At 39.3% G+C, this 25,740-nt stretch overlaps 1 protein-coding gene across 1 annotated transcript in view; it reads left to right on the forward strand.

The window, feature by feature from the left end:
• Positions 1-2,953: 2,953 nt before the first annotated feature.
• HYDIN (HYDIN axonemal central pair apparatus protein) overlaps positions 2,954-25,740 on the forward strand; it is a gene marked incomplete at its 5' end in the record, with an annotated part of 266,133 nt that continues 243,346 nt past the window's right edge. Inside the window, 4 exons of the mRNA XM_084256586.1 lie at positions 2,954-3,088; positions 4,838-4,963; positions 12,858-12,977; positions 16,287-16,421. Of these exons, the coding sequence (XP_084112712.1) occupies positions 2,954-3,088; positions 4,838-4,963; positions 12,858-12,977; positions 16,287-16,421 (516 nt within the window). The remainder of the gene's footprint in view (positions 3,089-4,837; positions 4,964-12,857; positions 12,978-16,286; positions 16,422-25,740) is intronic.

A 25,740-nucleotide genomic window follows, 5' to 3' on the forward strand; every position in this document is an offset into this window, starting at 1 on the left:
AGGAAAACCTAATGAATGGTTAGTGGTTTCTCTCCTTATTCAATTGTTCAAAAATATTTATTGACTCCATGCTAAGTACTTTGCCAGTATATACACCAGTGGTGAGCGTGATGGTCAAGATCTCTGCCCTCCTGGAGTCTGCTCTCTAACGGAGAAAGCAGATGTGAAAATCCAGTTACTTTTTCAAATTATTTTTCATTACATGAATAGAGTGTAATTGCTATAAAATCATATACTGGAGACACAGGGAGGTCAGGAAGTCAGGTCTAAGGGCAGTGATGTTTTGGCTGAGACCTGTGGGATGAGTCGAAAGGGGAGGATGGAAGGAGAGTGTTCCATAGATTTTATCTCCCCTGTAATTTGAACTAAGGAAACAGAACAGCCTGAGAACTTTTAAAAAATTTTAGCTTCTCTCATTTCATTATGATATTAGTTTGTGTTGTCCTGATGGCTAGTGAAAACATTTGTCCACATACTTTTTGCCACTGTTACATCTTCCTCAGTGAAAGGTCTCCTCAGGACTTTTACTCAGTTTTTAAGTTAGGTTGTGTTTTAGGCAGAATAATGCCTCCTCTTTCCCAAATATGTCCATGTCCCAAAGGTGTGAATATGGTAATTACACGGGAAAGGAGAATTAAAGTCCCAGGTAGAATTAGCATTGCTGATCAAGTGACTTTAAGGAGGGGTGGGTTATCTGTGAGTTTCCAAGCAAGAGTCCTTAGAAATGTAAGGCAGCAGCAGAGGGCAAGGGATGTGGTGTGAGAAAGCCACGCCTCCTGTTGTTGATTTTGAAGAGAAAGAAAAAGGCAACAATGCCAGAAAATGAACTCTCCCCCCTACCTCTGGAAAGGAGCACAGCCCTCAATTTTAGGCCTGTGTCAGACACTTCACCTCCAGAACATTAAGATAATACACTTGTATTTCAAGTCACAAGTTTGTGGCACTTTGTTGTAGTGGCAGGAAGAAATGAAAACAGACGTTATGTTTCTTACTCTTTGGCTTTGGGTGTTCTTTATGTATTCTAGATGTATGTCCATTGTCAGATATAAAGGTTCACAGCACTTTCTCCCAGTTTCTAGTCTTTCTAAGTGCTAAAGTTTTATATTTTGATAAAATCCTCTTTCTTGAAGTTACCCTTTTTTGGATTAGAATTTTATTTTAAAGATTTATTTATTTATGCATACAAGAACTGGAGTGTAAGCCAGAGGTTCCAGGGGGGTGAGAGGATTCACCAGAGAGAGTGGGGGGCAGAACAGGAGATCTACTGAAATACACTGCTGTGCGGAGCAGTGGGCAAAACAGGAAAGGTCTGCTGTGCCATGTGGGTAGAGCTCCCTGGCTGGGGATCGAACTCATGCTGCATTGACTGGTGATAGCTTGATAGCACTGTCTTTAACCCCTGGACCACCAGGGAGGTCCTAGATTAGAATTTCAATGTCACATCTAAGATCTCTTCACCAGAGCAATTGTTAGGCCTAGAAAATTTCTCCTATGTTTATTTCTAATAGTTTTGTAGTTTTATAGGTTACAGTTAAATATAAGATCCATTTTGAATCAATTTTTTTTTGTGTGTAAGATGTGAGATATGCATGGAGGCTTATTTTTTCCCTATATATCTTTAGTTGCTCCAGCTCAATTTATTTAAAAGCTATTTGTCTTCTATTGAATTGCTTTTGTACCTTTGTCAAAAATCAATTTTTAATATTTGTGGGTCTATTTCTGAGTTCTCTGTTCTATTCTTTTGATCTATGTCTATGCCTCTGCCAACAACATGTAGTCTTGATTACTGTAGTATATAAATAAGCCTTGAGATTGGTTAGAATAATTACCCCCACTTTATTTTTCTTTGACAGATTGTTTTGCTATTCTAGGGCCTGTCTGTACCTTCCCATATAAATTTTGAAATAAGCCTGTTTATATCTAAAATAAGCTTTGCTTGTATTTGATAGAAATTGCATTAATCCTCTGTACCAATTTGTGGAGAACCAACATCTTTACTGTGTTGAGTCTTCCAACCCATGAACACAACTCTCCTTTTATTTAAATGTTCTTAAATTTTCTTTTTCATCAGCACTTTGCCTTTGGCATATAAGCCCTGTATATGTTTTCTTCAGTTTACTCATTTCTTTTTTGATGGGATGGAAATTATAAATGGTATTGTCTTTTGAGCTTTGGTTTCCATATCTTCATTGCCAATATATAGAAATATGAATGATATTTGTACATTTATGTTGTATCCTGCGAACTTGGTGTACTCCCTTGTTAATTCTAGAAGCTTGTTGTACATTCTTTGGGACTGTCTATGAATTAATCATGTCATCTGCAAGCAGGCAGCTATGGACAGTTAATTTAATCTTTTTTGCTCTGTATACCTTAGATCCCACCCTTTTCCCCTTGGGGTTATAGCACTTACTAGAACTTGCAATACTATGACTAATAGCCATGCTGTGTAGTGTATGGAGTATTTAAAGTAAATCTCAGACATGGTTTCTCTTTATGTGTAAACACTAAGTATCTCAAATGTTGAAGTTTGAAGTTTATTCTCTGAAGGGTGGTGTGTCATGAGAGAACAGTCAGCTAAAGTGGCAAACTCTGCCATGTATTTATTGGGCAATGTTAATTTGTTTATCTTGTTGGGAAGATAAAAGTGTCCAAATGTAAGAATTGCTTGTGTTTTTGTGAATTTAATTCAGAATCACTTGGTTTGTCTAAAAGGGATTTTTAAACTTTGGGATAAAGATAAAGCTAGACTAGTTGCATGGAATAGAACCCTTTAGTTATGGCATTTACTCCAACCACTTGATGGATTTGGGAAGGTCATTGTTTCCTGGACATTCCTGTATTTGTAAAAGCTAAAGAAATTGTGACCTGTCACCTATATTCAGAAATTAACTGTATTTAGTTTATTCTAAAACTTTTATTTTTCACTCTTAGGTGAGCAAAGAAAATAAAAATGACAAGCAGAAGACTCGAGGAGACCATGGGGGCTGTTCAGATGGGATTAGTCAGAATGCTTAAGGGAACCCAGAGCAAAGTTTTGCCACCCCTAAGCCCAAAGCTGGTTGCAGAAGAAGATGTAAGCCAAATGGTAATGTATCAGAGAATTTCTCTGTAAAATACTTAGTGTCCCCCGGAGCCTGGCAGTTGCTACTTAGCATTCTCAGAATTTCAGAGAATTGCTGAGTGATAGTTCTATTTAGTTAACAAGATAGCTTCTTGTAGAACATAGGTACCTCTCAAGACCCAACAGTTTTTGAAATTACCTCTATGAAAGCAGAAGCTTGAATTGCTTAAGTTAATCAGTCCATGTAAGACTAGATAAACTGCTAAGGTTTTCTAAATATTAGGTTGAACCATATGAGATTGTCATTTGCATAGTTTGAGAAAAAGGTCAAATGTCAGAATTTCATAGAGTTTAACCTAAATAATCTATTACCTGTTGATCAGCAGTTATTTATAGAACATAGGGCATTAAATTAATGACTCTGTGTTATCTAGGAAAAGATATAATTTTTATATCCTTTAAAAATATATGTATTTTCAATAAATTATAATGACTTGGTGAGAACTGAATTATAAACTCCATGCTATAGAAAATATCAGTAATCATTTACATAAAGTGCCAGAGATATTATTCACTACACTTAAAATACTAATATTGTGTTCCAATTAGAATATAAAATCTGTCATCTTTCTCTTTCGTGATGGTGGTTGTTACATATTTAAAGTAACTCCTATTGCATTTAAGATTTCACTGTTTTTTGCTTAAATCACAGAACAGCTGATACCTCTTAATATTTTGAGTATTCTATTTCTGGGTTCTAATTAAAAAGAACTTTAAAAAAAAAGTTGGAAGTAATATTAGAAATATGCTTTCATTTAAATGGATTCAATCACAGAAATTAATATTGCTGGGAATTTGAAGAGCATTGATTTTAACCCAAGGCAAAATGAATCAGCTAAATTACATACCTCTGAATGTCTTTACAATTCTTGGCACATATGTCGCTTTATGTTGCTGCCAATGGTCATAATCTCTTTGCATATTAAGTAGGCCCTGAAACAATGCGAACATTCCAGAGCAGCAGTAACTAAATAGTAGTGATTGGTCCTGGCTCACTAAGCTCTTGTTGAGTTAGTTTTATTAAAATGATAGGTGATGATTTTTTTTTCTCATAACATTCGAACGTGATAAAGGATTTTATGCTCTCCTTTGGGTATGTCAGCATAACAGGCTGCTGGATCTGATGAGTGACACAGGGCTCTTCAGAAACAAGGTCTAAATATGCTCCCATGCTTTCTAAAAAGTCCAAACTTACTCCTCACCAATGCGATCATGCATCCCAGATCCTTTACATTTAGAAGATTTCTCTGTAACATGATTTTAAACCCCTAAAAGCTTTCCTGGTATGTGCTAACTTTAGTTGAAAAATAGAAGTATTACAAATTCCTTAGCTCTGGTGCCCATAGTGATTTGAGAATCTAAGAGTTTCATGCTCAGATGACTGTTTTGAGCAAAAATGTTAAGCTCTTTGGTCATGTTCCTGTGCCATTTTCTGGCTCCCCTCACCCGCCCCAGGTTCCTTTGCGTCATTCCTCCCAAATCATAAAGAAACAGCAACCAGATGTCATTTCAAATTTCTGTGCAAAGAATTCAAAAGTTCCTGGGTACTTCTCTTGTATTATTTAGTTATTTTAAATATTTTATAAAGGGACTTAGCAGCTTTCCAGAATGATCCTGAAAGCTGCAAACACAAATGATTCACTACTGGTATTTATGAAAAGACGTTTTCAAGTTGACTGCTTATGAGTCTTTGGCTCTCATTGTAAATTCTAGCTGACACCCTCGGAGTTCCTGAAGGAAATGTCCCTCACCACAGAGCAGAGACTGGCGAGCACCCACTTCATGTACCGCCCGCGGATCGTGGAGCTCTTAGATATGGGGGAGACGACTCACCAAAAGGTAGTCTCATTTTGACTGGCCTGGGTGTCAAGTAGTCCCTGAAATAATGTCAACACTCTAGAACAAAGCTAGGTCATAGTTACTGTTCCTGGGCTAACCTCTTATTGGTTTTGTTTTATCCATTCTCTGACTTCTGTTGATCTTGATACCTGTGATTTGATATTGAGAATGATTTAATTTATAAGTACAAATGACGTTTGAGTAGTCACACTTCTTTCTTAGCTATTCCAGTCACTACCATTTACAGATTAGGAATAATTCCAAGAATGAAATTAGCCAAGTCCAATTAAGTTATCTCCTTGGCATAAAGAGAAATCCCTCTTTACCTGAGCTGTCACCACTCAGAAGGAAGAAAGTGGAATTTGTTTATGAAAGTAGGCATTTGTTGTCTATTCTGGCTCATTTCCAATAACAAATGTATCCTTGTAGTCACTAAAGAACGGTTATTTCAACGTGTTTACATATTCTAGTGTCAAACATATCGTCTAGTCTTGTCAAGCATATAATTGTAAATAATTTCTGGTTTCCTACTTTTTAATTTAATTTCTTGCTTCACTTTTTATGCACAAGTTATGGTGTGAACCGCCATTGGTGACCGACAGAAGACTAGTCCCCTCTCAAAGAGTTCCCCAGCTATTCCCAGGAGTTTTTCAGTGTCATTTCCCACATGAAAAAAGAACGAGTCCCTGAGTCCTCTTGCTCTCCTGCCACTGCTCCCTGTCTTGGTGTGATGACATTCCTGTTTCTCCAGAGCACTGCCAGCTCTAGTTGGTGCTTTTTAAAAAAAATTATTTATTTTTTATTTCTTATATCGTTGTTCATTTTTGTACAATATTTGATTTCTCCCCTCCGGTGTAGTCCCCTGATTTTCCAACCACCAGCGCACCTGTGACCCATTCCCATCGTCCCTTGTGCTCTTCCCTCCCCTGCTCTCACCCTCTCCCTCCCCTGCTATTTGCCTCAGATCTATGATCTGCCTGCAAGTTTTGTCTTTTTCCTGACCCTTTGTTTGGTTTTCCTATATTCCACCTATAAGTGAAACCATTCAATGTTTTTCTTTTTACTTCTGATTTATTTCGCTGGGCATAATCCCTCCCAGCTCCATCCATGTTGCCACAAATGGCATGAGTTTGTCTTTGTTGATCGCTGATCAAAGGACACAAAAACACTAATTCAACAGGAAACCTGCATACTTATGTTTGTTGCAGCACTGTCTACCATAGCCAAAACATGGAAACAACCTCAATGCCCAAAAACAGATGACTGGTTCAAGAAGATGTGGTATATATACACAATGGAATATTACTTAGAGATTAGAATAGTTACTGCTTCTTCTCTTTCCCACAACCAGCCTCTAACTCTGAGGACAAGGATCACCGCTTTTCCCAAAGGTAGTTCACCCACATTAAGGAACTGTTTGCACCTTCGCATAGCTCCTTCCACACTACATGCATTTCTCTTCATGTATTGGGTGCGCCAGGTGTGTTCTCATGTATTTTTTTTATTTAATTTTTTTTCTTAAGATTTTTTTTTTATTTATGTAAGAGCCAGGGTACAGGCCAGATGCGCGGGAGGGTGAGAGGATTCACCAGAGACAGAGTGGGGAACAGAACAGGCAGATTGATAAAATACACTGCTGAGGGGAGCAGCAGGCGAGACAGGAGAGGTCTGCTCGCCATGTGGGTTGCTCTGAGGCCGACAGGGATCGAACCAGCACTGCAGAGGCTGCGGACAGCTTCACAGTGCTGCATTCAACCGCCTGTGCCACCAGGGAGGCCCTGTTCTCATGTATTTTGACACCTGCTATGAAGTATGAGGAAATTACTAAACTTTCTGTGTCTCATTTTTTCTTTTTCTTCTCTTAACCCAGGTGGCTGTTTTTACATTATATTCTGGAATCTCATTTGTCTCTAAGTTGGATTGTAGTGATCCTCTACTAATTTCTTCAAAAAGTGCTTATGGAAACAATAGTTCCTTGGTTTTATGTGTTTGTCAATATTTGTCTGATGCCTTTATACAGAAGTGAAGACTTGCTAGGTATAAAATTCTCAGGTCACATATTTTTCCTGTAGTACTTTGCTGCTCGAGTCCTCACTTCCTCTGGCTTTAAGTGCGGAAGCAGGAAGCCAAATTTATTTCCTCCCATACAGACACTTCAATCTTTTAGCTTGCCTGCCTAAAGCTGTTTATTTGTATTTGATGTCCAGTCATTTTATTAGGCTAGTTCTAAATTTCCCCTGATATTTATAAAAATAAACACCTTTATTTAGTAAAAGAAATTTTTTCTTGAATTATCAAGTGTTTTTTTCACAGCAACTTTGGGGTTGCTTCTTTAGGAATGTCAAATATGAGCATGCCAGACCGTTTTGTCTACCCTTCTGCAGCTTGCCTTTCTTCTCTGAGCCATTTTTAACTTTCTGTTTATTTCTATTTCATGGTAATTGCATTCACCAAGTGATCCTTTGTGGCTGTTACTTAGAGGTTTTTTTGTGTGTGTGTGTTTCTCTTAAAATTCATTCTTAAGCTTGACTAACTCAGCAGACCTGGGTTGGCTCACAGCATTCGACACAGTGTCTCTTAGACTCATTTGTATCTCAGATACCACATTCCTTTGGTTTTCTGCCTACTTTACCAGTTATTTTCTTATTTTATTTGCTGTATGTTTCTCCTTTTCCTGAGCACTAAATGTTGGAGTGCCGCAGTTGGTCCTTAGACCTCTACTTTCTTTTCTTTTCTTTCTTTTTTTTTTTTTTTTTTTTTGATAATAGACTTTCTTTTCTTAACTCACTCCTTAGGTGGCCCCTTTTACAAAAAGGCTTTGAAGTCCTTTGTTTTTTTTTTTTTTGGTACAATTACTAAAAATGATCTAAGTAATATTGCATTATAATATTACATGAGTTTCAGATGTTGTATGATTATTTCTATACTTATATCTCCTACCATTGCCTATGCCCTAAACTCTGGACTATATATTTAGCTCAATGTATGATTAGCAGTTCAAACTTAAAGTTTTTGAGACTTGATTATTCTATTACATTCCTTACCTAAAAACCTGATCTTTCTATTTTTTGTCTCCCTCCTTCAGCCTGTAGTATCTTCATTAATACACAGGCAAAAACCTTGGAGTTATTGCTGATACCTCTCTTTTTCTCATCTTATATGAAATCCAGTAAGTACTATTGATTCTGCCCTCACAAATATATCTTTGTTTAATTGATTTATTATTGACTTACGGTGCTATTTAAATTTCAGGAGTATAGCTTCACACCTTGATATATGTATTTACCAAAGTTCTAGTACCATTCACCACTTTCACATTGACCCCCTCTACTGATTCCTCTCAGCACTTTCCTTCCCTCTGATAACCACTATTTTGTTCTCAGAGTCTTGAGTAATTTTTGTTGTATTTTGTTAGATGGTTTGTTCAGTTTATTTATATTCCACATATGAGTGAAACCATCTGGTATTTGTCTCTCGTTTTCTGACTGTATAGCACAATCATCCCAGGGTCCATCTATGTTGTTGCTAAAGGCAAGATTTCATCTTTTTTAATAGCTGAGTAGTTGTCCATTGAGTATATAGATCACAACTTTTTTAGTCATCTGTTGCTGGGTATTTAGACTATTTCCAGGTCTTGGCTATTGTGAATAGGGCTGCTGTGAACATAGGGGTGCGTAGAACTTTTAGAATACAAATACATCAGTACTCAAACCTATGCTCATCACCACCACTACCACCCCCTCCATCCCAGTTCAATCCGCCACCATCTAAAGACTACTGAATAGCCTCCCTGTTTTCATCCTGCTGTCAATTAATTGATAATTCTGTGTTACAAAAACATAAGAGTGATTACAAAAATAAATCAGAACATATTACTTCTGTGTTTAAAACTATGCAGTAGTTTTCAGTTATCCTCAGAGTCACAAGTTGTCCCCCTCACCAGCTGAGTCTGCCTCCCTCATTGATCTTTTTCTTCTACTCTTCCCCACGTAAATGTGAGCACATTGGAACTGGATGTGACTTCAGTAAGTGGTGTATGCTGGTGTGAAGGCTCATTGTCTCCCCAGCTTGCAGTGCAGCTTCCCATGGCAGCTGGCTGCTGTGCAGGGTTTTCTGTAAAACTCTTGTGTGTGAAACATAGTTACCATGCAAGTCATAAAAATGGTAAACAGTTTTCCATCTTCTTCAATATGACCCTAACCCCTGATTCCAATTGTTACCTAATTTCTAAGTCAATAGAAAGTAAGTGTGAGTGCACAGTGTGTGTGTGTGTGTGTGTGTGTGTGTGTTCATATATTCCTTTTGCCAATATATTTATCATGGCAATGGTAGGAACTTTGCTAACCAATGCTTCCCATTTCTTGGCCCAGCAGTGGCAGTTAAAAGGCTAACTCTAGGCAAATTGTTAAATAGATCAAATTTGTTATGATTTCAGCCTCTTCTTTTGTCCTTCCTCCCCCCATCACCCTTCACTCCAGTAAAAAACAGTGTTCCCCCAGTCACTTTCCTTGTCCTGCCTTAATTTTCTTCATGGCCTTCCTCTCACCACCTGACCTCATAGTGTATATTTCCTCATTTTTGGTCCATTTACCCAAGAATGCCACGAGGCAGGACTTTGCTCAGCATGTGGAAAACACTGAAAACTCAATTAGTATTGAATGAACATATGAATTTTTCATCTCCTCTGATTGCTTATCGCTTCTCTGCACTCTTGAATATTTGCTTTGTGCTCTCTGAATTTTTCCCATTATGTTCTTTGCATTTATGGTGAAATAGAATGTTAGGGTTTTCATTGCTCTGAGGTCATGCTTTTCTGGTAAATGTTTATTTGCCATTTTGTTTACTTTTATTTTTTCTTGAGTATTTTTGCATAGATGCTGGCTTGATAAGCGCCATGATTGTTTTTACCGCTCATCTTTGAAAGAAAGAAAGGGAATTTTTTCTGGACTTGTAGTTTGCAGGCAGTTAGTGCTGAAGCAGGGTCTGGGCAGTGCCCCAGAGCAGCAGGAAGTCTCCATGGAGATTCTCCATGCAGCTTTTTAGGACCAAGGAGTGTGTGTGTATGTGTGTGTGTGTGCACTTGGAAGGGGGGGAGAGGAAGGGCGGAAGAGTGACTGAATTGTGTTAGTCTTTTCTTCTCCCAGGAGCTCTGACTGTAGGGATTCTTAGGATTCACATGCCTTCTGTCCCATCCTGCCTCAGTGACAGACTGCTTCCTATAAATATGCATATCTGTGTTTTCTAGTTCAGCTCTGCCTTCCCTACTATTTCACAGTCCCAGATGGCATCTAGGAAATTTCTTGTTGCTATTCCTTTATTTCAAACAAGGAGTTGGTGATTTTGCCTTTTATCTGCTTTGGAGATCTGAGTGTTGCAAACCTCACCCGAGATCTAGCACACCTTCTTGCAGACATCTTTTCAGAACCCGACTTATTGTGGGAAGGGCAGGAATGAAGGGAGACTATGCTTCCAGTTACAATCCACATGGCGTCTGTCTTTGATTCTAGGTGTCATTTATGTAAAAGCCCCGCCTCCTGCACTGGAGGGCCTCCTTTGTCATGCCGCCGGAGTCCAGATATGTGAGGATGGGTTTCTGGACTGTTGTATACCATTGGTTGGTATGTCTGTCCATCTCCAAACCACGGCATTTATCGCAGATATTTTTGGTTCTCTGGACTCCCATGTACATTTTAGGATCAATTTATTGAGCAGAGAGATTTTGATTGAGATTGCATTAAATCTATAAATTAATTGAGGAAGAATTGCTATCCTTACAATATTACTTCTTATCCATGGACTTATTGTGTCTCTCCATTTCTTGAAGTCTTCTTTAATTTCTGTTAATGAAGTTTTAGTTTTCCATTTGGTCTTTTTCATTCTGTTCTATTTATTCTTATTTTATATTTTTAATGCAATATTATATAATAGATTTTCCCCCTGTTTAAAATTGTGTTTTGTTTAGTAAGGAATAATTATAATGGTATCTTTTTTTAATCACTGTTGCATCATATCCAGTAGCCTTGTCAAAGTCTCATTTTACTTCTAATAATGTATCTAACAATTTATCTGGATTGTCTATGCAAACACTCTTATTATCCTAGAATATTGGCAGTTTTATTTCTTTCCAATCTAAATTTTTAAAATTAATTGATGAACTTTAAGAGAAGTTTCATATTCATAGAAATATTGATTGGAAAATCCAGAGTACCAACATACCCCACCACCCTGACACACATATACATATAGTTTCTCCTATGATTTATATCTTATACTAGTGCTCTTTGTTATGTTTTGTTTTATAGTTGAGGAACCAATATTGATACATCATTACTGACTGAAGTTCATAGTTAATATTAGGGTTTACTTTGTGTTGTATACTTTATAAGATTTATTTTCTATGTCTTGATACTGTCATCGATTTTAGAAAAATCTCTGACATTACTTCATCAAATGTTGCTTCAGCATCAATGCTGTCTTCTTGGATTCCAATTTCACCTATTTCATACCTTTTGGCATAGAGCTCCCACTTCTACACTTTTTCATTTTTACAATTGCTTAGTTCTAGATATTTTCTTCTGGTCTATCTTCTTCTAGTTCAGTAATTCTTCAATTTCAGCTAATCTTCTAAACACATACATTGAATTCTTAATTTTAGTTGTTATAATTTAAGTTGTACATTTACACTTATTTCTTTTTTTAATCATTGCCAATTCTCTGCCACAGTTCTCAACCTTTTCTTTCATTTTCTTGTACAGAGTAAGCATGAACCAGATCTCTCTCTTCTGCAGTCTCATTTCTGCTGGTTTTTGCCTTATGACTCCTTATTTCCTCATATATCTGGTCATTTTTCAATATGCAGGTTTTGGTGGTTGCAAACAATTTTCTTGTTAGTTTTAAGTTTTCATTTCAAAACTGAAAGTTGTAGAACTGACTTGAACCCCTGTGATGTTCTTGTCTTCCAGAGAGGACACATTTGCTTCTACACCATCCCTGTAAGCACCCACAAGCTGAATTGTCTCCTTAGTTCACTTTCAAGGACTGAGGATCTGTCTGCCATAATGTATTCCTGTTCTGTGGTACAGCCCTGCATGGGTCAGTGTTGGGGAAGTCCATCAGGCCCACTGCCCTTTACAAGCCGTGGATTCCAAACTGTTTCCCCAGCCCTGCTACTCTTTAAAAGTGCTGCACAGGGTCTTAGCCCCCTTACATCTCCATTGCTATTTGTGATAACAAATAACCACAAATTTAGTGGCTTACACAATGCATATTCACTTCTGTCTGGAGGACAAAAGTTTAAAATGGTTCAACAGGACCGCTTTCCTTTTGAAAGCTTATAGGGAGAATCCACTTCCTTGCCTTTTTTTAGCTTCTAGAAAAAAAAGTAGTCCTGGGAAAAAGTAGTCAAGTTCTAATTCTAGCCACAGTCTTAGATCTAGGGAAAAAGTATTCCAGTTTTCTCTATTTACTCTACCTTCCACCCTGAGTTACCTGTTTTTCATGGATTTTGGCCAGTAATCCCTCCTTGTCTCAGTAGCACTTTGGTGCTTCCAAGCATGAATTTGTTGATAGAGCTTTCTGGTTATTCTCAAATGGAAGTTGGTTCAAATACCTTCTTATCCATTATTGGAAATGGAAATCTAAGGCTGGTGTTCTGATTAGCCTATTTCTTTTTAACCAGGGACCACAATTTGTAATTTCTTTTGTATTAAAGAAGGTGATGCCACCCTCACTAGTTATAACAATCAACGTTTATAGTGGTCACCCCTTTTTGAGTGTTTCCTGTGTTCTTCATATTAATATCCACAGGTCAATATATCAATAGTATTTTCTGCCTTTCCCCAGACACATTTACCATTGTGTGATTAATACGATGAATTTTCTCTTTCAACTGCAGTTTTCAAGAATTGACGTGGATCAGGCATTATTCCAGCCCTTTCCATCAGAAATTGTATTTCAGAACTACACCCCCTCTGAAGTCTACGAGGTTCCACTGGTCTTGAGGAACAATGACAAAGTGAGTATGTTTGAGATGGTACCTTTCCTGGACTTGTGAGAGGGGTTAAATAAAATGGGATCCTGTGGGATCTCAGATGAAGAAAAGAATCAATTTTATAGACCTATGAAAATGATGTGAAAACATGCCCTTGAACCGTAAGCTCTGTGAAGACAAGGCCTCGCTGGTTTGTTTGTTGCTGGATGTCCAGCCCCAGGGCAGTGCCCAACAGATGGTGGGCACCCAGCGTGCGCTTTAAGGTACTTCCAACTAGGACTGACTAGCTGACTGTTGGGAGGTTGTCGTGTGTGGCCAGCTGAGCTCAGCTTTCATTCCTGACTGGCCAGCTGCCATTTGCGTGTCCCTGCTCTGTACCAGCATCACCATTTCTCCAACTGAAGGTATAAACTGCACTTGGATGAGTAGCAGTGGTTGAGCCAGGGCTTTTATATTCTTCAAATTGTATTAAAAAAAAAAAGACCCTTCTTCCTCTCTCCCTTTCCTCTGTCTCCCCACCCCCACTCCACCCATTTGGTGGCCCACGCATGTCATTTATAGACAGTTCTGGTTGGCTTCTGCCACCATTTCTGCCTTGTCTCTTTGTGGGTGCCCCTGAGGTTTCTTCTCCACCCTTTTGCCTCTTTCTTCAGAGCTAAATTAGGGTTTATTTCAAGAAAACATAACCAAGTGTCTGAAGATTTCCTTGACATCTAACAATAATGAGAAGAGTGGATAATGCAGAAGGTCAGCGTGAAGCACTGTTGAGTGTGAAAGGAATAGGCTGGCAAGGCAGGTACCTGAGCGAGGCCAAACTTCAGGCCTGAAGACCCGGAGGTAGACCTGCCCGAGCCTGAGAGTGTGAAGGCAAAGACCTGGCTTTAAGAAAAAAGAAGAAATAAGTGAAGACTGTGCAAGAAACCGAGGCAGATGGGAGGACTCACAGTTACACTTGGGACAGTAGCTCATTGAAGGAAGCGGTGAAGCCTTTCAGGGATCAGCAGGTGACATAGTGACAGCAACGTGAGACTCTGGAGAAAACGATGTACTTAGTTCACCTCAGGAGTGTTAGTGAGAAAAGCTTGTGGGACAGAAGCTAGCAGGGTAGGCAGACAGAGAAAGAGTCCAAAGGGCTCAGGATTCTCTACCCAGATCTCTTGAAGAGATACATAGCATGTAGCTTACGTGGTATCATTCAGCACATGAGAAATGCCACCACATGTTCCTCCCACCAGCAAAGCTAGTTCCATTCTGCCAGATCTGCACACATTTCCTTTTTACATCTCTATCTCTTGTCCTAAAATGTGTCCAGATTGTCTCTGCATTTCTCGAGATCTTCCCTTCCTCCTGGGTTTTAGCTTTGAGAGAATGTGGGGGTTCTTTTTCCTTCACTTTTACCTGAGACTTGTAAGTCATACATTAAATACTGTTAACTTTCCTCTGCTGTCTACTTAGGACAGTCCCAGAGAAAGGGAAGGTAGACTTAGGCTGGCACTTGACTCCTGAATTGGTGTCCTCACCAGTTTGCAACCTGAGTATGTGTGGAGGCTCTCCAACACCAACAAGCAATTCTCAGTTCCCTTCCAGATATCTGAGAATTCAGCTTAATTCTGACACTATTTCCTATGTGGGGATGGCATCAGATTCCAGAAAAGGAAAGGGGCTAAGTCTCCTAGCACTGCCCTCCCTTCAGACATCAGCAGCAAACTCAGGCTGTTCGCTGTTCATCTCACCCACCAGCTAGAGATGGGAGGCCCCCAGACCCCTCTCCTTACCCTGGAGGTTCATTTGCAAGCCCAGTTTATTATTTGTGTTTCTGACCAACTGGCCATAATGAGAAGTTCCCATGAGCCCCTCCTCAGGTTCATTTCATTTGCTGGAGCAGCATACAGAACCTATTTACTCACTACATCACTGATTTATCACAGTGGATATTACTCAGGAATAGCCAGATGGAAGAGATACACAGGGCAAGGCAGAGGAAAAGGCCTGGTGCTGTCATCCTCTCTCCCAGTTCTTCCACATGTGCACACGTTGGGAAGTTTTCTGAAGGCCCCTCCTTTTTTTAAAATTTAATTTATTTTTTCATATATTTCTTACATCATTTTTAATTTTTGCACAATGTATGCATTTTTATCTTGGTTATATTTCCCATACGATTGCATCCCTCTTATTTTGACCCCAATCCCTTCTCTCCCTTCCCCCTACCCCCGTAGTGTGTCTTTGGTTTATAGTTGCTTGTTGATTTTGATTTTTTCTTTCTTATAGTTATTCTTTTTCCTGGTCCCTTATTTACGTTTTCTGAATTCCTGCTATGAGTGAGACCATCCAGTATTTTTCTTTTTCTTTCTGGCTTATTTCTCTGAGCATGATCCCTTCCAGCTCCATCCGTGTTGCTGCAAATTGCATGAGTTTACCTTTTTTGATTGCTGAATAATATTCCATTGTGTATATATACCACATCTTCTTGAGCCAGACAGTCCTTTTTGGTTTTTATGGAAGTTTCACTACATAGGCACAATTGATAAATATTTGGCTATTGGCAATTGAACTCAATCTCCAGCTCCTCTCTGGAGGTCTGGGTTGGGACTAGAAGTTCTGTCCCTCTAATCACATCTTGATGTTTCCAAGCAACCAGTCTCCATCCTTAAATACTTCCCAAAGTCACCTTACTCTTATCACAAAAGAAATGTTATCACATTCAACACTTAAGGAATTCCAAGGTTTTGAGAAGCGGTGAGCCAGGACTGTGGATGAAGAGAAAATGGATTTTTTGTTATCTAAATGACAAAATATATATTTTCCTTATTAATCATAGCATTGTGGCTCCCAGCAGTATTGCTAAGTGAAGCTGGAGCACTCAGGGCAAGTGTCACTTTCTTCATCTGTAGAAGGGAAATCATAATGAGCCTCCAAAGTTACTTCAAAGCTTCAGTGCAACTCCATGTCAGTGGCTGCTCCTTAGGAGGAAGCACTGTGCTCCTTCCCCAGATGCTAGGAAATCCAGCTTCACTGTGTGTGGGTGATTGAGCAGTTAGTCTTTGAACAGAGTTATATTTAAATAATTAGATGATTATTTAACTTGTAACAGCAATAGAACAATAGTAATAACATTAATAAAAATGAAAGCTTCCTCTGTGCGAGAGGCTCTGGGATAAAGATAGGCATGGTTACCTTCCTGTACAGTTGAGGAAGCTGAAGTGCAGACCTGACCAAGGTCTCATGGATGGTAAATAGTAGCCAGATTTCCTTTTTAACCACAAAGCAGGTACCTTTTCTTTTTCACATGCCCCATGTGCCCCATGTCCTTCATCATGTGCTTTTCCCCTGCAGATTCCAAGGATGGTGAAAGTCATTGAGGAAAGTTCACCTTACTTTAAAGTTATCAGTCCCAAAAATACTAGCCACAAAGTTGCTCCAGGAGTGCCGTCTACATTCCGAATCCTCTTCACTCCAGAGGAGAACAAGGTAACAGCAGTGCCAGGAAGAATTGGGTTTAATACCTGTCACCAGCGGTTTGCAATTCTGAGCATTCATGAAGGTGGCAATGAGGGCACTGGGTGTTGGTGTTGGTGGTAGTGGTGGTTGTTGATGTGACTGTGGTGTTGGTAGTGACAGAAGTAATAGGGGTTGGGTGAGAGTTGGGGATGGTGCCCCACTGAGGGTGAGGAAAGAATTGTCAAACAATGCTTGGGTTGGGTATGAGCTATAAGTAGTGAGGATATAAAGAAGGGTAATCCTCTGGATGTCCGCTGGCACCGGCCTCAGCATGTTTATATTTGACTGTATAGCTGCAGGAGGTGTGGTCTGCACGCAACGGGCTGAGGCAAGGATAATGGCTATGGTGTCTTGGAAGCTTGGGGCCCTAATACTCTACTTAGTCACATCCCTCCTGCTCAGATTCTGACTAGTTTTGAGGAGATCCAAGATCCAACTATTGACCACAGTGTCAGTTTCACTACTGGCAAGGAATGTGGCCAGGACACGAAGCCCTAGGCTCCCCTTGCTCCTCAATGACTAGTAGAGAACAGGTCCTGGGGGACGGGCTGACCTAACCCCCAGCCCCACCCAGGCTTGAGGGAGATCCTGGAGCTGAGGGCAAGGGCCTGCTGGGGGCACTCACCCTCGTCAAGACATAGGCAGGCTAGCAGGAGCCCAAGTTCAAAAGGAGAACATCTCCCCTCAGCAATCCCAGAGCTGTGAGGATTTTGGCCCGTTCTTGGCCTCTGCTTAGTCATAGAGGCTGGAAGGACTAAGTGGAGCAAAGGATGGAGGGGCCTTCCCAGCAGTTGTCCTTTGTGTGGCTCCAAGTGGGAGTGAGGAAGGGGGTCTTACCAGCACCACCACAGAGTAAGGACAGAGAACAGGGCTCAGGCAGGCGTCGCAAGATGTGAGTTGTATATAGTAGGTGTAGTGTGTGTGCATGCCTGTTGCGTGGTTGTGGTTGGAACCAACTAAGCACAACGGAGTTCAAGAGAACCAGCGTTGAGTCCCTGCTCCTCACCACTGATGCTGATCAGCCTCTGTGAATGTTGCTCCGGGTATTCCTGCTACCACCGTGACCCTTTCTGTTTCTTTGGAAGCAGAATAGAGACTGTAATGTGGTGCCAAGCATGCATCTTTGTAGTGATTAGTGCTTAGAATTTCCATTATAGAAAGGGTGCTGTTATCATTTTGTAACTTTGTGGTATTAGTTTTTATTTCTTGGGTTGTATTTACAGACCTGTAATTTTATTTGGGGTACTATGAAAATAAATGAAAAGATTAGAAGTTCCAGAAGTTGTGCTCTTGTTATATGTTGCTATTATATGTTGTTATATGTTGCTCATTTTTTCACAAGGCTTTGTGTCTCAGTACCCTGTGTGAGGAGACGGGTCGGCACCTGACCTTATTTTGGCTGTCAGATTCCTGCACTGCCATTTCTGTAGGAAGCTAATTATAAGCCTTTGGTGCAGCTTGAAATATAAAGTTTGCTGGATTTGGCTCTCCTTCATTTCTTTTCTGCTTGGGAGAAAATATGTTCTGTTGGAAAAGTATCGTTCTGCCTGCAGGAAGTCTGGCTGAGAAAGGGACATGTGGAACTTTCCAGATTGTGATAGGTGTGCCGGTTTTAGGGATAAATTCATTTGTCAAAATAATGATTTAATATTCATGCTTTCTAATAGATTTAATTTACCTTAAAAACTATAAAAATAGAATAATAGCAGTAGAGAGGAGAGGTGGGGGGTGGTACAGATGAAGCCAGAATGATAGAATCTGGGTGATGGTTAGACTGGAGTTTGTTATGCTATTCTGTTTTCTTTGTATAGTTTTAATTTTGTCCTAATCAAAAGCTGAAAGAGGAGAGAGATCTTATTACCATTCATCTATATAGGCAATAAATAATTGAAATACATTTTAGGTATGTTGGTATTTAATTTACGAATGTGAAATGCCCTCATTCCTATGGAGGACTAGAACTTGACTCTATTTTCTAAGTGTTTATCTTTCTCTCAGCCTTTTAATTTCATTCCATTTGCCCAGCATTGTATTCCTATTGGGAACCCCCTAATTAAATAAAATTAAGTTAAACATTGTTAAACTGTTTCTTCTTCTAAATATTTAGAAGTTATCAAAAGGCTGGGGGACATAGGGTTAGAATAACAGTGAGAATAATGGCTGCCCCTGAGAACTTCAAGGATCCAATTCTGGATGTGTTAAGATTTTGTATTGGATTTGGGTTCCCAGCTTTGTTTTTCTTTCTTTCTTTTTTTTTTTTAATTTTTTTTTTGTGTGTAGAAGAACTGGGGTGCAGGCCAGAGGTGTAAGGGCTGAGAGAATTCACCAGAGACAGAGTGGGGAGCAGAACAGCCAGATCTACTGAAATACACTGCTGAGGGGAGTAGCGGGCAAGACAGGAGATGTCTGCTGCGCCATGTGTGGGTTAGCTCCCAGGCCAGGGATCAAACTCAGGCTGTAGAGGTGGTAGTGCTGAGACTTAACTCCTAGGACAGCTGGAAGGTCCTCATCTTTGTCTTTCTAGACTCAAAGTTGTTTTCCTCTTTTGCTACTGTCTAAGTAAGAGCTAGGTGTCTGGGGACACTCCTGCTGGTTTTGATCATCTGTCTCTGCAAGGCTCTTCCACACTCGCTGCATCAGCAGGACCCCCCCTCCCAGACGCGCTCTCAGTCGTCTGGGCATCTACATTCACTCTTCCTGTTGGAAAGCAACAGGACCATGCACAGAATGGCTGACCGGCTAGCGTTAGCTGCACTCTCTCTCTATTGTTGTTCCAGAACGTAGCAGAGAAGGAACTAAAGTCGCATTTATTTTAGGAAAAAGAAGTCAGTCTTTTCACTGTCACTTTTTCTTCGCTTGGCCATGGTGATGGCGAACATACATATGTATTTTTCCTCCTTATCCACTGCTGATCTGAGCCTTCTCCATTCTCATTTACCCTCTTCACATCTGGAGTGTGAGATATGTAAATTGCAGCATGCCACAGTTTAATAAGCCAGTCCCCTTTCAGTTGGCTTTTCAGCACCCATGTATATTAGCATGTCGAAGATGATAATACAATTTACATTTTTCCCCCTGTCATCTATTAATCTGACTTCCTGGGGATTTAACTTGTTAAGAATGCCAAATACCCAGATAACAGGTGCCGCAAATTCACTTTGGCTTTTCCTTATCTCTTCTTCTCACACACACCTAAAAAAGTGATTGGCTATGATATTAATCTGATAATCTTAGTGTCCATGTCATGTACTGTAGGAATATAGTAATTATTGCTATCATAAAATAGCACTAGAAAATTCCAGAGCCTGACATTTTTTCTTGACCTCTGAACATTTGTATCTTCACTATTATAAGGAGTATGAAAAATATTAGGCTTTTGTAAGAAAGCAAAACTGGGTGCTTCCTTGAGCTTAAGGAAGCATCTGTTTACAGCAACACTGTTATGTGGAAATGGCAGCAGTGGTTTCAGGAAAATACTAGTTGATGCAATCTCACTGCTTGGTTATGTTTTATGAAAATATCTAATTTGTAGTCAGAATTGTCTTCCTGATTAGTTAGTAGGAAATTGAAAAATCATGGCCAAGATGAATAGAAAAATGTTAACATTTTGTGTTTTCTAGGTGTGCAATAATAATAAACTGTATTGCCAGCATTTTTAAATAAAGCATAGATAGCAAAAATTTCCACAATCAGCAATTTTTATTGGCAAAATAATGATAGGAGTTTGGGTTTATTTTTTCCTGCCTATAATTAGTCCTCACCAATTTACCCTGGGTCCCCCCTGTAACCCCATGCCTAGCACAGTGCCAAATGCACAGGAAATATGCAGTAAATATTTGTCAAGTGAGATAAGTAAAAATCAATCCCAAGAAAATATCAACAATTTCTTAAATTTAAGGATGGCCTATAGATGATAACAGCAAAAGCATATAAAAAGGACTGAAACATCCTTTTTGTGCCATGAATGTATTAGACATTAATTTTCTTTCTTGTCATTTCAACCAAGAGAAAGATGCTAAGAAGCCTTCTCTAAAAAGACTCCATTTTGTTTAATTTCTTTAGTGAGTCTTCTCACTGGTATTTAGCTTTCTGGGCGTATTAAGTGTCATTTCATGATAAGGCCAATGAAGGCCTTAAGTATCCTATTTTTGAAGAACTCTTGTTAGTTTATGAATTGTAGAGTTTAGGCGAAAAAGATGAGGATGCCTTCCAGTTCCATCCATGTTGCTGCAAATTGCATGTGTTTATCTTTTTTGATTGCTGAGTAATATTCCATGGTGTATATGTACAACATCTTCTTGATCCAGTCATCTATTTTTGGGCATTTGGGTTGTTTCCAAAGCTTAGCTATTGTAAATAGTGCTGCTATAAACATAGGCGTGCAGGTGCCCCTTTGAATTCATGCTCAGCGAAAAAAGCCAGAAAGAAAAAGAAAAATACTGGATGGTCTCACTCATAGCAGCAATTTAGAAAATCTAAATAAGGGACCAGGAAAAGGACCTAATTATAATAAAGTAAAAATCAAAATCAAAAAGCAACTATAAACTAGAGACATACTATGGTGGGGGTGAGGGGGAAGAAGGAGTAGGATCAAAGCAAGGGGGGTGGGTATTGTATGGGGACTATAACCAAGATGAAAATGCATACATTGTGCAAAAATGAAAAATGATGTAAAAAATAATAAATAAAACAAACAAGCAAAGAGATGAGAATGCTTTGGTGCAGGCTGGTGGCCGTGAAGGTGATGAGAAGTAGGAGGATTAAGGATATGTATTTTTATGGTAGCCGCAGGGCTTGCTGATGGGTTGAATGAAGAGTGTGAGGGAGGAAGGAGTCTAGTGTGACTTGCAGTGTTTGGCCAGCAGCTGATCAAATGATGGCCCCGTGACTGAGGTAGGGAGCAGTGGAAGAAAAAAAACTGGAGCTTTTTACTTTTTTGTGAGACTGGATAGGGATTGGGTGGGATATCAGGAGCTCTGGTTTATTTATTTGTTTATTCATTTATTTATAGTTTTTTAATGTTTTTAATGGTGTTCGTTTAGGGTTATAGGTTCACACCTCTAAAATTGTTTGTTGTCATTATCATACCTACTACCAAATCCTCGACCATAGCCCATTGAGTCCCCTCCCCTTCCTTGTCCTCCACCCCTCCTCCCTCCCTTTCTGGCCGTCTCAGTTCTGCAGTCAGATTTCAAGGATTTGTTTTGTTTTTGTTCTGTTCCTTTGCTTTGTTTCTTTGAGTGAAATATTTATCTTTCTCCTTCTGTCTTATTTCGCATAGAATAATCCGCTCCAGTCCCATCCATGTTGCAAATGGCAGATTTAATTTTCAATTCTCTTTTCATAGCTGAGTAGTATTCCTTTGTGGATAATCATGCCACATCTTCTTTATCCACTTCTCTGCTTGGGCACTTAGGTTGTTTTCATGGCTTGACTATTGTAAACAGTACTTCGGTGACATAGAGTGCATATATCCCTTCAAATTATTGTTTTTGTGTCCCTTGGGTAGGTATCTAGGAGAGGGATTGCTGAATCTTATGGGTAGATCTATTTTTAATATTTTGAGAAACCTCCACACTGTTTTCCATAGAGGTTGGATTACTCTACATTTCCACTAACAGTATTCAAGTGTTTCTTTCTCTTCCATGCCCTTTCCAACACTTCTTGTTTCTGGTGGTTTTTAATATGGGTCATTCTTACAGGTGTGAGGTGCTATCTCATTGGGTACCATTGTAATCAGAGAAGATACTTGAAATGATTTCAATCTTAAGGAATTTATTGACACTTCTTTTGTCACCCAACATCTGATCTATCCTAGAGAATGTTCCATGTGCACTTAAAGAGAATGTCTACTCAGATTTTGGGGAGTGGGATATATATATGGGGGCTTTGTTTTTCAGATGTTAAGTTTGAACTTCACTTTAGATGTTTGAGATATCCAAGGAATTACCCGGTAAGCCACAGAATGATTATTTGTGACAAAGAGAGATGTTGGGGCCAGAGATATATGTTTGACAATCATAATGGCAAAGATGGTAATTTACACCATGTGAGATGGTGTTAGGGTGAGTGTAGATAAGGAAGATATTGAGGATAAGAAGAGACACCAACAGTGAATGACACCAATAAGGGATAATTGTCAAATGGGAGGAAAACCAGGGGATTACAGTGCTCTGGAACTCACATAGATAAAGCATTTCAAAAAAGAGGAAGAGGTCAACAGTGTCCCAAACTATGAAAAATAGAACAAAATAGAATATGGAATTAGCCATTGGATTTGGCAAATTCACTAGTGAACTTGGCACAAAGAATTTTTGTGGCGTGTTGGGTTACAGAAGTGTGATGGGTGGATTGGAGAGAGAATAGAAAGTAGGGAGGTGGTAATATTGAGTATAAATAACATGCTTAGGAAGGTTTGCTGTGAAGCCTAAGGGGAAAAATGGGGCAGTAGCTGGAGGTGAATATTGGTGTCAAGTTTAGGTTATTCAGTATTTAAGAAGAGGCTATTCAAGCACGATTATAAGCTAATATGTGTGTGACTATTCAGTAGAGGGAAAATTGATGTTTCAGGAAAGTTCTGGAGTCAGTGAGAAAGATTTCTATCTAGTACATAAGGAGAGGAGTTGGTCTTAGGTAATAACAGAACTGAAGGCAGAGCACATGGGTACAGCAGTAGATGAAGTGGTAGATTTAATGATAACATAGAAAACAAAGAGATAAAGAGGAAATTAAATACCTTAAGTGGATGATTTGTGCATGAATCATGAAATGACCATATTATCATTGTGTACTAAGGGCAACAGTAGTCAAAATAAATTTGGAATGCTCGTCTCATTTCAAGCCTGAAGTCAACAGTCATTGTTTTTAAATAGATGGAGAAATGTAGACACTGCTAGAAAGCTGAGATTCCCCTCCCCCACCAGCTGAACCACATGAAGAGTCAAAATGTTAGAGGATAAGGCCCAAGAGACCTGATCAGTCTCATTTTTAAACTGATTGGCATTTCAGAATTGAGTCTTCTTCTTTGAGGGTTAAATTTCTGATTGAGAGATACTGTATAGTAAATACTGTTAACTGGTTGGGGAATTTATAGCATTTTTGAGGGGCACTGAGTGCTAAAGTTACTGGTTCCTAATCAGATATGGGTTTCTCTGTGTTAGCCTTTCCTCCATCAAGTTTAGGGATGGAAAAAAGGCAGAAAGAGAACTTGGAGGACTTAGCCTCCCTGTGGGTGCTTACCCTTGAATGTCTTGTGAATCATGGGCTATAGTAGAGGACACCATTTTCCTTTGCTGGATACTTTAAAGGACAGAGTTATTGCCTTGTTTGTTTTCTATCATGGAGCCAATATAAAATCAAGATTCATTCTTTTCACTTCTCAGAAGAAAAAAATCTGCCATTTTCATATTTTGCAGGTGTTTTTTTTTTTGACGCTTGCAAGATGGACTTGTTGGAAGGAAGGCGAATGCACAAAACCTGGATTGAAATTTCATCTGGGGAGTCTTGTTATAAAGGATAACATTTTAGGATATAAAGTGATTCCTGGCCAAGTCTTTTTGCAGTAGAAGGGAGAGAGCTCAGAATAAATATTTTGAGTCTGACTGGTGACCTGAGCGCCCTGAGTCTAAGTACAGTGTCAGGGAGAATATCCACCAAAGCAATTGCTTTGCTTACAGGCTGGCAAATGCCTCCCGAGTCATAACATCTGAATTTATTTTAGGCCAGTGGAGCAATATCTGATGCTAGATTACATAATCTAATATAGTTGTATCGAATACAGAACTTCAGTGATTGGAATACATTTTTAAAGGGGTAGTTTAAAGAATTTCTTCATAATTTCTTTGGTGGGTATGTGAATTAATTATGCACAAAACATATCATTCTGGTCAAACTTCAAATTTTCTTTGTCTGGACATGTGAAAAGATTTGAAAACATGCCTGATAATTTCAATTTCAATTTGTTTCCTAAATTGTTTTCAGCTGCCTTTATTTCCTTATACAACAAGGCAAAGAGTAGGTACATACAAAGTAAGACAGATTTCTCTGGGGTCGCCTCTCATTCTGGATTCAACGGGATCTTTTGTTCTTTCTCTCAAAGCCTCAGTTAAAACTAAATTTCCAGATATGCCAGGAACTTTCCAATTTCTGATTCCCAACAAAAACTTTGCTTGCTGGGTTCTGTCTCCTAAGAAAAAATGCAAACAGTACTTACCGCTTAGGGTTCTGATGTAGTCATACTAGACTGTTTCATTGTTGAATTCTGTGGGGCTTTCTAGGATCGAGTATGCTTAATGTCGTTTGTGCTTCCTTAAGTCTGAGTAGCATTAATTCAAGTGTGGCACTCACATCCAGAAACCAGAACCAATTGAAGAGCTAAGAGTCCAGCAACTCAACTTCAATAAATTTCATGAATACTGCCAATTAATTTTTATTACTTGCTCTTACCTTAAGACCTTTATGTTTGCATTTCCCCTTATTCGGAATACTCCCTTCCTAGATCTCACCTGACCAGCTCCTTTTGCTGTTCAGGTCTCCTCCCAAAGGTCACCTCCTCAGGGAGGCCTTCTTGGTTGTCCTAACCTAAAGCAGCCCTTCCCACATTGTCACTTTGCTATGTGTTATTATCTTTAAAGCCTTTCTTATTTTCTGAAATTACCTTTTTCAGTTATTATCATTAGCAGAATTAGCATTATTATTAATCATCCTAACAAGAAGAGCAAATACAAGTTGAGTTTTCACTATGTGTCTTACACAAACCTTTGTATTTTTAATGCATTTTGGTAGCGCCAAGTAGCATTTATTGAATATTTTCTATTCACAACACTGGGCTCATAGGTTAGCATGCTAGTCCAGATCATTTCTTGTCTAGATCCCCACCATGAATTTCTGAGGGCCCTCTCCCCATTTTAGCCTCTTTACATCCGTTGCCCACATAGCAGCTAGTGATTTTTCCAAAACTGGTGAGGGTTTACTTTGAACTTTTTCTTTGCTACATTGAGGATAAGAGTTCCATTTTTCTATATTATGAGATGACAGAGGGTAACTTCATACAGCATTTTTATTGCACTTAGACTTTTACATAGTTGGGTTATGCACAGTTAGCTGCTGTACATAGTAGCACTCCACTCCAACATCCAGTGGCCTAAGATAATAAACACTCACTACAGCTCACAGACGGTGGTTCAATCGGTCTTCACTGGGCACACTCACACATTATGGGCAAGGCCTGCAGCTCTCCTTGCCATGGCTGGGCTCTCTCACATGTCTGGGGCCGTCACCAGAGCCCTGC

Source organism: Talpa europaea, assembly GCF_964194135.1.
Source record: "Talpa europaea genome assembly, chromosome: 16".
Taxonomy (NCBI): Eukaryota; Metazoa; Chordata; class Mammalia; order Eulipotyphla; family Talpidae; genus Talpa; species Talpa europaea.